Source organism: Pan troglodytes, chromosome 20, assembly GCF_028858775.2.
Source record: "Pan troglodytes isolate AG18354 chromosome 20, NHGRI_mPanTro3-v2.0_pri, whole genome shotgun sequence".
Taxonomy (NCBI): Eukaryota; Metazoa; Chordata; class Mammalia; order Primates; family Hominidae; genus Pan; species Pan troglodytes.
Genome location: NC_072418.2, coordinates 20,481,495 through 20,497,126, shown reverse-complemented (window position 1 = coordinate 20,497,126; position 15,632 = coordinate 20,481,495). Strand labels below are relative to the sequence as shown.

General features: G+C 56.9%; 1 protein-coding gene across 11 annotated transcripts in view; it reads left to right on the top strand.

Moving 5' to 3' along the window:
• Nucleotides 1–15,632, top strand: part of JAK3 (Janus kinase 3) — a 31,157-nt gene that overhangs the window by 3,288 nt on the left and 12,237 nt on the right. For 3 of the 11 annotated variants that reach the window (XM_009434991.5, XM_063800398.1, XM_512502.9), the window contains exons 2-23: nucleotides 354–550; nucleotides 884–1,007; nucleotides 1,293–1,404; nucleotides 1,612–1,757; nucleotides 2,174–2,468; nucleotides 3,017–3,139; nucleotides 3,233–3,390; nucleotides 4,437–4,548; nucleotides 5,406–5,592; nucleotides 6,681–6,808; nucleotides 7,008–7,139; nucleotides 7,845–7,929; nucleotides 9,007–9,134; nucleotides 9,842–9,974; nucleotides 10,054–10,205; nucleotides 10,336–10,486; nucleotides 12,124–12,263; nucleotides 12,345–12,534; nucleotides 13,255–13,379; nucleotides 13,653–13,825; nucleotides 14,459–14,576; nucleotides 14,861–14,971. In XM_009434991.5, the coding sequence (XP_009433266.1) occupies nucleotides 354–550; nucleotides 884–1,007; nucleotides 1,293–1,404; nucleotides 1,612–1,757; nucleotides 2,174–2,468; nucleotides 3,017–3,139; nucleotides 3,233–3,390; nucleotides 4,437–4,548; nucleotides 5,406–5,592; nucleotides 6,681–6,808; nucleotides 7,008–7,139; nucleotides 7,845–7,929; nucleotides 9,007–9,134; nucleotides 9,842–9,974; nucleotides 10,054–10,205; nucleotides 10,336–10,486; nucleotides 12,124–12,263; nucleotides 12,345–12,534; nucleotides 13,255–13,379; nucleotides 13,653–13,825; nucleotides 14,459–14,576; nucleotides 14,861–14,971 (3,220 nt within the window). Of the gene's footprint in view, nucleotides 1–322; nucleotides 551–883; nucleotides 1,008–1,292; nucleotides 1,405–1,611; nucleotides 1,758–2,173; nucleotides 2,469–3,016; nucleotides 3,140–3,232; nucleotides 3,391–4,436; nucleotides 4,549–5,405; nucleotides 5,593–5,776; nucleotides 5,890–6,680; nucleotides 6,809–7,007; nucleotides 7,140–7,844; nucleotides 7,930–9,006; nucleotides 9,135–9,841; nucleotides 9,975–10,053; nucleotides 10,206–10,335; nucleotides 10,487–12,123; nucleotides 12,264–12,344; nucleotides 12,535–13,254; nucleotides 13,380–13,652; nucleotides 13,826–14,458; nucleotides 14,577–14,860; nucleotides 14,972–15,632 lie in introns of those variants that run through there. The other 8 variants (XM_016934181.4, XM_063800394.1, XM_016934183.4 and 5 more) reach the window with 5 other exon arrangements.

Below are 15,632 nucleotides of genomic sequence, written 5' to 3'. Positions count from 1 at the left end.
ACTCTGTTGTCCAGGCTGGAGTGCAGTGGTGCAATCTTGGCTCACTGCAACCTCTGCCTCCCAGGTTCAAGTGATTGTCCTGCCTCAGCCTCCCGAGTTGCTGGGATTACAGGAACGCACCACCACACCCGGCTAAGTTTTGCACTTTTTAGAGGCAGGGTTTCGCCATGTTGGCCAGGCAGGTCTCAAACTGCTGACCTCAAGTGATCCTCCCGCCTCGGCCTCCCAAAATGCTGTGATTACAGGCATAAGCCACCGCACCTGGCCTCCAGCACTCCTTTCCATGCCCTCCCTGCTCAGAAGTCCAATCCCCTCTGACCAGGACTGAGGGGCTTTTTCTCTCTGTGCCCCAGGCAAGTTGCACTCATGGCACCTCCAAGTGAAGAGACGCCCCTGATCCCTCAGCGTTCATGCAGCCTCTTGTCCACGGAGGCTGGTGCCCTGCATGTGCTGCTGCCCGCTCGGGGCCCCGGGCCCCCCCAGCGCCTATCTTTCTCCTTTGGGGACCACTTGGCTGAGGACCTGTGCGTGCAGGCTGCCAAGGCCAGCGGTGAGTGCATCCCTAGTGGATCGGGCCAGAGGGAAGGATAGGGCTGTGTGGGGCCAAGATTGGAAGCTGGAATAGTTGCCTGCAGAAGTCAGCATTGGAGCTGGGGCTTTGGGGGATGAGCAGGAGTTTGGTAATGGAGAAGGGTGTGCAGGGTTGGCTTCTGAGGCAGAGGGAATGGCCTGTGCAGACGGAGAGGTGTGACGGCACATGAAGGGAACAGCTGGTCATACCTTGAGGTATGGAAGGATCTGGACGGTTGGGTATGATGCTGGCACTCCTGAAGGGCACAGATGGGGTGACTCAGGAGGGAGCTGATGGGACCATCCCCTGTAGGCATCCTGCCTGTGTACCACTCCCTCTTTGCTCTGGCCACGGAGGACCTGTCCTGCTGGTTCCCCCCGAGCCACATCTTCTCCGTGGAGGATGCCAGCACCCAAGTCCTGCTCTACAGGATTCGGTAGGAAGTGCCCCCCAGCCCCCAGGGACTGTACAATTTTATCATCTCCTTGCATTTCGAGGTGCCCACACCCCTGCCCCAGGGAGGTATGATCACTACCCATTTCTCAGATGAGGAAACAGACCAGAGAGGGTGGGTCACTTGCCCAAGGTCACACAGCAAGTTAAAGGTACAAGCTGGGCTCTGTGAGGCCTCCGCAGAATCTGTCCCTCGCCCCCACCATAATGTCACTCCTACTGAGGCTGGGTTGCACTTTCATCCCAGGGTTCTCTCCTCTCCTCACAGCTTTTACTTCCCCAATTGGTTTGGGCTGGAGAAGTGCCACCGCTTCGGGCTACGCAAGGATTTGGCCAGTGCTATCCTTGACCTGCCAGTCCTGGAGCACCTCTTTGCCCAGGTGGGGTTCTGCCTGGGGTTTGACCCAGGGGGTTGGGGGCCCAAGGGGCAACATCAGGGCTGGCATGCAATCAGGTGGGGCCTCGTCTGACCCTCCCTGTGGCAGTCCAGGGGTGGGGGTCAGCCCAGGATTGGGGGGGTCTGCAGGTTAACAACAGGGCTTGAAGTTGGGTGGCCTCAGCTGATGCCCCCTGTGGCGGCCCCCCAGCACCGCAGTGACCTGGTGAGTGGGCGCCTCCCCATGGGCCTCAGTCTCAAGGAGCAGGGTGAGTGTCTCAGCCTGGCCGTGTTGGACCTGGCCCGGATGGCGCGAGAGCAGGCCCAGCGGCCGGGAGAGCTGCTGAAGACTGTCAGGTGAGAGCCACCAGGCTGTGGGGACGGCCTCTGCTTGGGAGTGAGCAACGTGGGCTCCATCGGGGCTTTGCCGGGCTCCCACCATGGAGTTCTCCTGCAAGCTTTCAGGGTGTTCCTATGACCCAGGGCCTCCCACGAACCCAGCCCTCTCCACCCCCAGGCTCCAGCTGGACAGACACCTGACCTCCCCCAGCTAAAAGGCCTGTGGGGTCCCTGTCCGACCTGTGGGCGCCAATGGCCCTCCCCTACTCTGAGGTCCGGTCCTCATACCTGACCCTGAATGAGAGTCTGTGTGTGCCTGGTGCCCCAACTAGGGCCGCACCCCAGCCCCTGGGCTAAAGCCTGGGTTTGTGTGTGTCCCCGCGGGGACCCCTCCCGACGCTGAGGGCCGGCTCCCTCCCCTCCAACCCCTGCAGCTACAAGGCCTGCCTACCCCCAAGCCTGCGCGACCTGATCCAGGGCCTGAGCTTCGTGACGCGGAGGCGTATTCGGAGGACGGTGCGCAGAGCCCTGCGCCGCGTGGCCGCCTGCCAGGCAGACCGGCACTCGCTCATGGCCAAGTACATCATGGACCTGGAGCGGCTGGATCCAGCCGGGGCCGCCGAGACCTTCCACGTGGGCCTCCCTGGGGCCCTTGGTGGCCACGACGGGCTGGGGCTGCTCCGCGTGGCTGGTGACGGCGGCATCGCCTGGACCCAGGGAGAACAGGAGGTGAGGGCGGACTCCCCCGCTGGGCGGGGCCGTGGGGCGGGGCTCGGGGAGGGGCCGGAGAGTGGTAGGGGATGTGGGGCGGAGCCAAAACGAAAGACTTGGGGAAGTGGGGAGGCTTAATGAGGGGCGGGGCTTAGTGAGGGAGGAGACTGCGGGAGTGGGAGGGGCAAACTGAGTGAAGGGTTGGGCTGAGCGACCCGGGAATGAAAATGGGAGGGGTTGAGGAGTGGGTGGGTGGGCGCTGGAACGAGGCAAGACTAAGAGGCAGAGTGAGGCTCCGAGAGCTGGGAGGCTGCGAAGCGGGGCAGGGATCAAGGGGCGGGGTCCGGCAGAGAGAAGGAGGCGGGGATTGGCAGAGGGGGTGGGAGATGTTTGGGGATGGGTAGGGGAGGTGTTGAGAGGTTGGAGTTGATAGGAGGGGGCGCGGCTTGGAAGGGTTGAGTGGGAAAGGGATAGGGAGTGGATGATGTGGCTTGGGGGTGGGTTCATGGGCGTGGTTTGGCGGGGTCCCCCAGGGCCCCCACTTCGGTACTCCCCCTCCTTCCCAGGTCCTCCAGCCCTTCTGCGACTTTCCAGAAATCGTAGACATTAGCATCAAGCAGGCCCCGCGCGTTGGCCCGGCCGGAGAGCACCGCCTGGTCACTGTTACCAGGACAGACAACCAGATTTTAGTGGGTGCAGGATTCCCCTCCCCTCCAGCCTTACCCCGAGGGCGGGACCGGCACCCTCGGGTTTCACTGGGCTCTGACGCTTGTCCCTCGCAGGAGGCCGAGTTCCCAGGGCTGCCCGAGGCTCTGTCGTTCGTGGCGCTCGTGGACGGCTACTTCCGGCTGACCACGGACTCCCAGCACTTCTTCTGCAAGGAGGTGGCACCGCCGAGGCTGCTGGAGGAAGTGGCCGAGCAGTGCCACGGCCCCATCACGTAAGGACCTGTCCCCCATTCCCGGCCTCTGTGGCCACTCAGGGCCCCTCCCCTTCTCTATGCCTCAGTGTCCTCACCTTCCAGGAGCCCTGGACAGGGGTCAAGTTTTCAAACCACACCTGCCGCACAGTCAGCGCTCAGTGAAGCTGAAGTATTCCTTCTGCTTCACAGGGCGACCACTACTCTCTCTCTCTCTGACCCCAGGGCCATTTCCTGGAGATGGACAAGTCGCCCACCTTCACCTACAGCCTCTTGTTTAATCTCCCAGGAAGGGCCAGGCATAGTGGGGCACACCTGCAATCGCAGCGCTTTGAGGGGCCAAGGCGGGAGGATTGTTTGAACTCAGGAGTTGGAGACAAGTCTAGGCAACAGGAGAGACCCCATCTCTACAAAAAAAGAAAAAAAAATAGCTGGGTGTGGTGGTTGGCCTGTAGTCCCAGCGACTCCGGAGGCTGAGGCAGAAGGATCACTTGAGCCCAGGAGTTGGAGGCTGCAGTGAGCTGAGATTGCACTCCAGCCTGGGCAACCAAGCAAGACCCTGTCTCTATTAAAACAAACAAACAAACAAACAATCTCCCAGAAGAGGCCAAGACTTACGGCTGATTTTCTTTTTCTTTTTTTTTTTGAGACGGAGTCTGGCTCTGTCGCCCAGGCTGGAGTGCAGTGGCACGATCTCGGCTCAATGCAACCTCTGCTTCCCAGGGTCACACCATTCTCCTGCCTCAGCCTCCCGAGTAGCTGGGACTACAGGTGCTCGCCACCGCGCCCGGCTAATTTTTTGTATTTTCAGTAGCGACGGGGTTTCACGGTGTTAGCCAGGATGGTGTTGATCTCCTGACCTTGTGATCCACCTGCCTCGGCCTCCCAAAGTGCTGGGATTACAGGCGTGAGCCACGGCGCCTGGCCCATGGCTGATTTTATAAATGGGGGGAGGGTGTCACCTGGCAAGGATCCCAGGGCTACAGAGGTACCTGAATTTGAGCCCAGGTCTCTCTGTCTTCTTCTGTCTCTGACTCCTCCCCATTCCCTCTCACCTTCCCCCACAGTCTGGACTTTGCCATCAACAAGCTCAAGACTGGGGGCTCACATCCTGGCTCCTATGTTCTCCGCCGCAGCCCCCAGGACTTTGACAGCTTCCTCCTCACTGTCTGTGTCCAGGTCGGTCTACTGCTAGGGTGGGTAGTGGAGGGCTGCCTGGAGGAGGTGACGTTTGAGTTGAGATTTAAAAGATCAGTCAGCATTTGGTTCCTGAAGAATAGGAGGGAAAAGACTCCCCCGGTGAACAGAACAGCATATTCAAAGGTCTAAAGACTGGAATGAGTTCATGGTGCTTTAGGAGGAAGGACTGAGGCTGGGCACGGTGGCTCACGCCTGTAATCCCAGCCTTCGGGAGGCCAAGGCAGGCAGATCACTTGAGGTCAGGAGTTCGAGACCAGCCTGGCCAACATAGTGAAACCCCGTCTCTACTAAAAATACAAAAATTAGCTGGGCATGGTGGCGCAAGCCTGTAATCCCAGCTACTCGGGAGGCTGAGGCAGGAGAATCACTTGAACCTGGGAGATGGAGATTGCAGTGAACAGAGTTCACGCTATTGCACTCCAGCTTGGGGCAACAGAGCGAGACTCTGTCTCAAAAAAAAAAAAAGGCCGGGCACGGTGGCTCACGCCTGTAATCCCAGCACTTTGGGAGGCCGAGGTAGGCAGATCACGAGATCAAGAGATCGAAACCATCCTGGCCAAAATGGTGAAACCCTGTCTCTACTAAAAATATAAAACTTAGCTGGGCGTGGTAGTGGGCACCTGTAGTCCCAGCTACTTGGGAGGCTGAGGCAGGAGAATCGCTTGAACCTGGGAGGCGGAGGTTGCAGTGAGCCAAGGTCACGCCATTGTACTCCAGCCTGGGTGACAGAGCCAGACTCCGTCTCCAAAAAAAAAGAAAAAGAGAGAAAAAAAAGGAAGAAGGACTGAGAGGGAGAGTGTCGCTCAGTCCCACTCAGGGGCCACTCTTCTTTGCAGACCCCCCTTGGTCCTGATTATAAGGGCTGCCTCATCCGGCGCAGCCCCACAGGAACCTTCCTTCTGGTTGGCCTCAGCCGACCCCACAGCAGTCTTCGAGAGCTCCTGGCAACCTGCTGGGATGGGGGGCTGCACGTAGATGGGGTGGCAGTGACCCTCACTTCCTGCTGTATCCCCAGACCCAAAGGTGAGCCCCTTCCTCCCCTGAAATGAGTGGCTGATCTGGGACCCTGGCTTTCTATGTCTGTGACAGCTCCTGTGTGGGTGGCAAGTGGCAGAAACTGCAGGTCAAGGTGGGTTAGGGAAGAAAAGGTGATTTGTTGGCTCAGGAAGTTAGAGATATATAACCTTTAGGTCTGGCTTGATCTAGGCACAGCTAGATGTGAGCCATGTCATCTGCACCTAGTCTCTCTCCAGCTCTCAGCTCTTCCTCTGGGTGAATTTCACTCCTGGACAAACCCCTCTGATGGGACAATTCTGAGATGTGAGTTCTTCTGAGTCTCCCAGAATCCCTGGTAGAACCGATCCCTGGTTGTCCACAGTGCCACTTGCTCATTAAAGCCCCCTGCAGGGCTCCTTCCTTCCTTGTCGCTCATCCCAAATCCCTATGGGGGCTTTCTGGATCTCCTTTCAAATAAACCATGTGCCAGCCAGGCACAGTGGCTCACGTCTGTAATACCAGCACTTCGGGAGGCTGAGGCAGATGGATCACTTGAGGTCAGGAGTTTGAGACCAGCGTGGCCAACATGGTGAAACTCCATCTCTACTAAAAATACAAAAATTAGCCGGGTGTGCTGGCACACTCCTGTAGTCCCAGCTACTTGGGAGGCTGAGGCAGGAGAATTACTTGAACCCAGGAGGCAGAAGTTGCAGTGAGCCGAGATCGCACCACTGCACTCCAGCCTGGGTGACAGAGCGAGACTCTGTCTCAAAAAAAAAAAAAAAAAAAAAAATTAGCCGGGCACGGTGGCACACACCTGTAGTCCCAGCTATTCGGGAGGCCGAGGCAGGAGAATCGCTTGAACCTGGGAGGTGGAGGTTGCAGTAAGCTGAGATCGCACCACTGCCCACCCAGCCTGGATGACAGAGTGAGACTCCGTCTCAACAGCAGCAGCAACAACAAAACAAAAACAACAACAAAAAGCCATGTGCCCTGAAGTCTTCATCTCAGGGTCGGCTTCTAGAGGGTACCTCAAACTACGGCATGAGTTAGCTAACTCTTGGGGACTTTTCACCTCTGATTTCTGGTTTTTCTCCCTCATCCTCTCCCCATAGAAAAGTCCAACCTGATCGTGGTCCAGAGAGGTCACAGCCCACCCACATCATCCTTGGTTCAGCCCCAATCCCAATACCAGCTGAGTCAGATGACATTTCACAAGATCCCTGCTGACAGCCTGGAGTGGGTAAGAGGCCCTGGGAAATGAGGCGATACCTCAGTCTGGGGTCCAGAGACTCAGATGTGTGGCCTCAGGCATATGCTATAATTTTACCTTGCCTCGGTTTTCCCATCTGTAAAATGGGGCCAGCAGCTGTGTCTCGCTTGGGCTGGGATCCTGCAGGAACCCCCTCACTGGCCTCTTCTGCTGTCCCCTCACCATTCAGCATGAGAACCTGGGCCATGGGTCCTTCACCAAGATTTACCGGGGCTGTCGCCATGAGGTGGTGGATGGGGAGGCCCGAAAGACAGAGGTGCTGCTGAAGGTGATGGATGCCAAGCACAAGAACTGCATGGAGGTGAGAGCGATGGGGACCAGACTTTTGGAGTTGGGGCTGGCTGGAGAGGGGGTCGTGGATGCAGAGAAATTTAAAAACACACGGGGACCCGGGCGTGGTGGCTCATGCCTGTAATCCCAGCACTTTGGGAGGCTGAGGCAGGAGGATGGTTTGAAGCCAGGAGTTCAAGAACAGCCTAGGCAACATAGCGAGACCTCGTCTTGACAAAAAAATTTTAGGCCGGGCGCGGTGGCTCACGCCTGTAATCCCAGCACTTTGGGAGGCTGAGGCAGGCAGATCATCTGAGGTTGGGAGTTCGAGACCAGCCTGACCAACATGGAGAAACCCCATCTCTACTAAAAATACAAAATTAGCCGGGCATGGTGGTGCATGCCTGTAATCCCAGCTACTCGGGAGGCTGAGGCAGGAGAATCGCTTGAACCTGGGAAGTGGAGGTTGCAGTGAGCCAAGATCGTGCCACTGCACTCCAGCCTGGGTGACAGAGGGAGACTCTGTCTCAAAAAAAAAAAAAACCATAGATGATAGTGGGAACTTCTGTCCCGTATCAGAAAATCATGGTAGTGCTGTGTGCACTAATGGCAGACTCCAGGGCCAAAGGTGACCTGTGGCCAGGTGTTCCCCTAAGGCAGGTCTGTGAGCACAAAATTTGGGATTATTGGAGTGGAAGAAACCCACGCATCTTCTCTCCCTTCCCACCTTCCCCAGTCATTCCTGGAAGCAGCGAGCTTGATGAGCCAAGTGTCGTACCGGCATCTCGTGCTGCTCCACGGCGTGTGCATGGCTGGAGACAGTGAGAGCCCCCCACCCATCCACCCCACCCCTGCCTCACCCAAGTCCAGGCTGTTCTTCCCACCTCTGTTCTGAGCCGCTATATGACAGCACCAGCAACACACTGGGCCACCCTGGATGGGAGCCGTGTTCATTACCCTTTATTTATGTCTCTCCATCATCACTCCTTGGAAAGCGGCTCCAGGTTCCCACCCATATCCAGCCCCAGAATGACCTGAAGTCAGACAAACCTGGCTTTCTAATCTCTGCAGCTTTGTACGGGTCACATAACCTTTCTGAGCCTTGGTTTCATTGGTTGGGAGTCCAGGATGGGCCAGGAGCTGGGGACAGAGCCTAGAATGTGACAGGCAGGGTGTGATGAGGTGTGAGGAGGGCAGCACGGAGCACTGTGGATGGTCAGAGAGGCTGCTGGGCCAGCCTGGGGGTTGGGCAATGCTTGTGGGAAGACAGAGATGCATTCTAACCTGGAAAGATAAGGACAAGTGTGGATTAGGAAAGGAAGAGGGGTGTTCTAGGCAGAGGACACAGAACATGCAAAGGGTTAGAAGTGAGATACAGAGGCTGGGCATGGTGGCTCATGCCTGTAATTGAAAAGCCGAGGCGAGTGGATCACCTGAGATCAGGAGTTCAAGACCAGTCTGGCCAACATGGCAAGACCCCGTCTCTACTAAAAATACAAAATCAGCCGGGTGTGGTGGCATGCGCCTGTAGTTCCAGCTACTTAGGAGGCTGAGACAGGAGAATCGCTTGAACCCGGGAGGCAGAGGTTGCAGTAAGCCGAGATCACACCACTGCACTCCAGCCTGGGCAACAGAGTAAGACTCTGTCTCCAAAGAAAAAAGAAAAAAAAAAGTGAGATACAGATATAGACAGGGCTCAGCACCTTCCAGGCATTCCAGGCAAATCATTCAGAGATCAGGTGGGAGGAGAGGTGAGTACTGTATGAACAGAGGCAGCAGGGGAGGGAACAGACAGAGATGAGAGTTTGAGAGACCCTGAGAGCCAGGGTGTTGGCAGAACCTGCTCAACACAAGTGCAGTTCAGTCTCCCAACCCCGCCTCTCCCTGCTGCCAACCAGGCACCATGGTGCAGGAATTTGTACACCTGGGGGCCATAGACATGTATCTGCGAAAACGTGGCCACCTGGTGCCAGCCAGCTGGAAGCTGCAGGTGGTCAAACAGCTGGCCTACGCCCTCAACTATCTGGTGAGTGCTCCTCTGCCTGCTCCACCCTCCATTCCCAGGGAAGGCTTTCTCTGGGTGGAAGAGGAATTGGGAGTGGGCTCTGTAGTATGCATAGGAGTTTGGTAATGGTTCGAGGGGAGGGCATTTTAGGTTGAGGTTGTGAGAACACTAGAAGAGAACAAGTCATTCTTGGATGTCAGGGCGTGTAGTGAATGACGAGGCTGGGCAGGAAGAAAGGCTTCCTAGAAGAAGGAACATTGGAGATAGGGCCTTGAAAGTTGAGTAGAAGTTCATCAAGAGAAGAAAGGAAGGAAGGAATGTCAGGCTGAGGGAACAGCCTAGGCAAAGGCCTGCAGGCTAGATAGTGTGTTGCATCCCCTGGGGCCTATCAGGCAGTTCTGTTGGCAGGAGACCAGGGTGCAAGTGTGGAAGGGAAGTTCATTGGAAGCTTGAGCAAGGGCCTTGAATGCCAGGCTGAGGCACTTTCACTTTGTGTCAAAGGCACTGGGGAGTCACAGGATGGGGTGGTGTTTGAGAAGGGGAGGGACATAGCCAGGTCAGTGTAGGGGGTGAACTAGAGGGGCAAGACAGGATGTCAGGAGTCAGGGACGATGCTGGAGCATGTCTGAGCAGTACCAAGTGGTTTTGAAGGATGTATAGGAGTTTGCCAAACAGACTTTTCATTCATCAAACCCTCCCGGGCATTTTCCTGTGCCTGGCCCCCTTAGGAGGACAAAGGCCTCCCCCATGGCAATGTCTCTGCCCGGAAGGTGCTCCTGGCTCGGGAGGGGGCTGATGGGAGCCCGCCCTTCATCAAGCTGAGTGACCCTGGGGTCAGCCCTGCTGTGTTAAGCCTGGAGAGTAAGTTCCTGGAGGTGGAGGAGGGAGGGGCTGAGCAGGGCAAGGAAGTGGATCCCTGATCCCACTTTCATTCCCTCAGTGCTCACCGACAGGATCCCCTGGGTGGCCCCCGAGTGTCTCCGGGAGGCCCAGACACTTAGCTTGGAAGCTGACAAGTGGGGCTTCGGCGCCACGGTCTGGGAAGTGTTTAGTGGCGTCACCATGCCCATCAGCGCCCTGGATCCTGCTAAGGTCAGAGCCCCTCACCTGGCATCGGTCTCCGAACCCCCACTTTGACAGAAGGGCAGACTGACATCCAGTCTAGGGAGATTGGGGTGGGTCTGTTGGGTTGGGGATTACTGACTGCTCCTCTCACCCTCAGAAACTCCAATTTTATGAGGACCGGCAGCAGCTGCCGGCCCCCAAGTGGACAGAGCTGGCCCTGCTGATTCAACAGTGCATGGCCTATGAGCCGGTCCAGAGGCCCTCCTTCCGAGCCGTCATTCGTGACCTCAATAGCCTCATCTCTTCAGGTGCCCGCTGGGACGGGTTGGGTGGGGAGGGCTGTGATGTCATATTGGGCCCAGTGGAAGGAGCGTGGTTTGCAGCAGGCCACGCCCTGTGTGTCTGGTGAGGTTGGAGGGGTTGGTGACTGTGACAGTCAGTGTGAGCTTCAACAGCTACTGTAACGAACAGTCCCCTCAGTTCAAGGTTCAACATGATGATATTTTATTTATTTATTTATTTTTGAGACAGAGTCTTGCTCTGTTGCCTAGGCTGGAGTGCAGTGGCACAATTTCGGCTCACTGCAACCTCTACCTCCTTGAACCTCTAGTTCAAGCGATTCTCCTGCCTCAGCCTCCTGAGTAGCTGGGATTACAGTGTGTGCCACCATGCCCAGCTAATTTTTGTATTTTTGGCAGATATGGGGTTTCACCATATTGGCTAGGCTGGTCTCGAACTCCTGACCTCAGGTGATCTGCCCGCCTCTACCTCCTAAAGTGCTGGGATTACGGGTGTGAGCCACCATGTCTGGTCTATTTCATTCTTTTAAAAAAATGTTTGGCTGGGCGCAGTGGCTCATGCCTATAGTTCCAGCTATAGGTAGGTGGATCGCTTGAGCCCAGGAGTTCAAGACCAGCCTGGGCAACATGGCAAAACTCCATCTCTACAAGCAAACAAACAAAAAATTAGCCAGGCATGGTGATGCATGCCTGTATGCATTTTTATTTTATTTTATTTTATATTTTTGAGACACTATCTCCCTCTGTCACCTAGGCTGGAGTGCAGTGGCGTGATCGTGGCTCACTGCAACCTCTGCCTCCCTGGTTCAAGCAATTCTCCCGCCTCAGACTCCCAAGTAGCTAGGATTACAAGGGTGTGCCACCAAACACGGCTAAATTTTTGTATTTTTTAGTAAAGACAGGGTTTTGCCATGTTAGCCGGGCTAGTCTTGAACTCCCGGTCTCAAAGAGATCCGTCCACCTCAGCCTCCCAGTGCTGGGATTACAGGCATGAGCCACCACACCAGGCTGGATTTTTTTTTTTTTTTTTTTTCTGTGATGGGGTTTTGCTATGTTCCCCAGGCTGGTCTTGAATTACTGGCTCAAGCAATCCTCCTGCCTTAGTCTCCCAAATAGCTGGGATTACAGGCACACACAACCATGCCCAGTGTGATATATAGTCTTCATTCAATGAGGGTGTCCAGGCCCACAGGAACCTCTCACTTAGTGGCTGCACTCACCTCAGGCGTTGGGTCCCCGTTGGATCCTCTGCAGATAAAAGAGAGAGTGTGGAGGGCCCTGTATTAGGTTTCCATGGGTCAGGACTGGAGGGGCACCCAGCATATCTTGTCCATCAGCCTGAGCTCAGTCATGTGGCCACATTTCATAGCAGTGGAACTGGGGAAATGAGTTCTCATTATGTCCTCCATCTTTGTAGCCATGTGGAGTTGCACAGGGTGTGCACTGCACAAGGAGGCTTCCTTTGGCTGGGACGGAGTGGGAGACACCTTTTTCCAGTCTCCACAAGGTACCCTTTGGCTTGCAATGGCCCTGCCATAATGCACAGAGAGGGTCAATATGCAGATGGAGGTTGCACAGCAAGTCAACTCAGGAGTGGGGCCCAGGATGAGAGGTGCTGCTTACCACTGCCCATGCCCCCACCCCAGACTATGAGCTCCTCTCAGACCCCACACCTGGTGCCCTGGCACCTCGTGATGGGCTGTGGAATGGTGCCCAGCTCTATGCCTGCCAAGACCCCACGATCTTCGAGGAGAGACACCTCAAGTACATCTCACAGCTGGGCAAGGTAAGGTGGGCAGGGCCAGGGTGGGTTGGAGAGGGCAGGGCAGCATCCAGGTGCCTGGACATCAGTCCCGCTATCCCCCAGGGCAACTTTGGCAGTGTGGAGCTGTGCCGCTATGACCCGCTAGGCGACAATACAGGTGCCCTGGTGGCCGTGAAACAGCTGCAGCACAGCGGGCCAGACCAGCAGAGGGACTTTCAGCGGGAGATTCAGATCCTCAAAGCACTGCACAGTGATTTCATTGTCAAGTATCGTGGTGTCAGCTATGGCCCGGGTGAGCCAGCTCCCGGATGAGTGAACCAAGACGTATGGGTGCTTTTCAAAGTGCACATTCTTACCCTCCTGCCAGGCCACTTTAAGTAGGCTGGGAACGTGATTATTGATCCAGATTCACATGGGTTACAGGTTTGAATCCTGACTCTACCCCTTACCAGTTGTCAAACCTTAACTTTTCTGAGCCTCGGTTTCTCCAGCTGAAAAATGGGCCATTGTGATATTTACTTTGTTGTTGTTGTTGTTTGTTTGTTTTTTTGAGACAGAGTCTCGCTCTGTCACCCAGGCTGGAGGCAGTGGCTCAATCTAGGCTCACTGCAACCTCTGCCTTCCAAGTTCAAGTGATTCTCCTGCCTCAGCCTCCAGAGTAGCTGGGATTACAGGAGCGTGCCACCACACCTGGCTAATTTTTGTGTTTTTAGTGGAGATGGGTTTTCACCATGTTGGCCAGGCTGGTCTTGAACTCCTGACCTCAAGTGAGGCTTCCAAAGTGCTGGGATTACAGGCGTGAGCCACTGCACCTGGCCGTGATATATAAACACATCAATGTATGTTGTAGAAAGTACTCAAGAGATATTAGCAATGTGTCATTGTTGCGGTTCCCATATTACAGTCAGCAAAACTGAGGTCGAGAGGGACACAAGGTCCCACTGTGAAAGGGGGGAAGAACGGGGGGGCGAGCAGGGCTGGGCCGGGCTGTGACAGCTCCTGCCTTCACCAGGCCGCCAGAGCCTGCGGCTGGTCATGGAGTACCTGCCCAGCGGCTGCTTGCGCGACTTCCTGCAGCGGCACCGCGCGCGCCTCGATGCCAGCCGCCTCCTTCTCTATTCCTCGCAGATCTGCAAGGTGCGAGGGGGCGCCCCGGGACTTGTGGGGATTTAGCTGGCTCGGCCTGGGCAGGGGTCTGCTTGGAGGTCGCGGTGAAGGCTGAGGAGTGGTTTGGGGTCCAGGTCTCGGGGGTGGTGGTGTTGGCTTAGGGCTCAGGATCAGAACTTCAGTGGAGGATGGCTCGGGGGTAGGGTTATAGTTGGGGTCTGGGTTGGGGTGCCAGGTCACGCTTGGGGTACCTGCCGGATTATCCTGGGATCCTCTCTGCACGCTCACACCGCCCGCCCGCAGGGCATGGAGTACCTGGGCTCCCGCCGCTGCGTGCACCGCGACCTGGCCGCCCGAAACATCCTCGTGGAGAGCGAGGCACACGTCAAGATCGCTGACTTCGGCCTAGCTAAGCTGCTGCCGCTTGACAAAGACTACTACGTGGTCCGCGAGCCGGGCCAGAGCCCCATTTTCTGGTGGGGAACCCGCGCCTAGGCTCCGCCCCTACTCCCCACGGCTCTGGCTCCGCCCCTACTCCCCACGGCTCTGGCTCCGCCCCCAGCCATGCCCCCGCCCCCTCCCGCTGCTTTGCTCCCCAGCCTTAGCCCCGCCCTTCCTCCGCTGCAGCTTTGGCCCCTCCCACTCCCCAGAGCCCCGCCCCCTCAACAGCACTGGCTCCTCTGTCTCCCGCTGCCCTGCTGTCAGCGGCCCCCAGCCTTAGCCCCGCCCTTCTCTCAGCTCTCGCCCCGCCCAAGCTTCAGAACCCCACCCCTCCAACACGCTGGCTCCGCCCCTCAGGGCTGGCCCCCTCTTAGTTCCGCCCTTCCCCCCGCCCAGTTCTGGCCCCTCCCCCTCCCACGGCTCTGGCCCCGCCCCATCTCCGCCCCTCCGTGCTGCCCCCGCCTCCTCCCCACAGCCTTAGCTCTTCCCAGGCACCTCCCAGGGCTGGAGAATCCACCTATCCCACAGCCAGGGAAACCAAGACCCTGGAGACGGGACTGACCTGCTCACAGTCCCCACCTACCCTGAGCAGTTCCCCATTCCAAGGCTGCCCCCCTCTTCCTGTCCTTTCTACACCCTCGCATCTCAAGACCTTGTCCCCTCTCCAGGTATGCCCCCGAATCCCTCTCGGACAACATCTTCTCTCGCCAGTCAGACGTCTGGAGCTTCGGGGTCGTCCTGTACGAGCTCTTCACCTACTGCGACAAAAGCTGCAGCCCCTCGGCCGTGAGTCGGCTTCCCAGGGCCCCCAGCCTTCTTCTCCCTCCACGCCCCTCGTGGCCGATCTCCAACCTGTCTGCGCCTGCGTCCCTCTTTAGCATGGGGTCACCTGGTCCCAGCATCATAGGCCCCAGTGGGGAGGACCCTTCCTCACCTTTCTGACCCCTTCACGGTGCAGGCAGCCCCTCCCCACTCCATCACAGATGGCCCCTACCCCCACCACGGGTGGCCCCTCCCCCTCCACCCACGGAGGCTCCTCCCCCACCACATGCGCTCCTCATTGGCTCCAGGAGTTCCTGCGGATGATGGGATGTGAGCGGGATGTCCCCGCCCTCTGCCGCCTCTTGGAACTGCTGGAGGAGGGCCAGAGGCTGCCGGCGCCTCCTGCCTGCCCTGCTGAGGTGAGCGCCGCAGGGCTAGCCTCAGTTTCCCAGTCTGTAGATTGGGCCGGGGTCTCGGGCAAGCCAGCTGGCGCCTGAGTCTCTGTACTGAGAAGAAAGGCTAGAGTGTGAGGCCGATGAGGATCCTGGCCCCCACTTGGCTACTCTCTCACTGTGTGGCAAGTCAGAGCACTTTCAGAGCCTCAGTTTACCCTTTTCCAAAATGAGAATAGTAATGCCTTATAGGGTGAGGGAAGATCAGACTCCTGAACACCTGTGCCTATGAGGGCTCAGCTCAAAGCCGAGCACACAGTCGATGCTCTATGACGTTCATGGGTTTTTTTTTTCTTTTTTCTTTTTTTTTTTATAGATGGGGGCTCACTCTGTTGCCCAGGCTGGGGCGCAATTATAGCTCACTGCAGCCTCCAACTCCTGAGCTCAAGTGATTCCCCTAGTTCAGTGTCTCTAGTAGCAGGGGCTACAGGTGTACACCACCACACTTGGCTAATTTAAAAATAATTTTTTAGAGATGGGAGCCTCACTATATTGCCCAGGCTGGTCTTGAACTCGTGGGCTCAAGCGATTCTCCTGCCTCAGCCTCCCAAAGTGCTGGGACTATAGGTGTACATCACCATGCCTGGCTAATTTAAAAATAATTTTGGCCAGGTGTGGTGGCTCACAC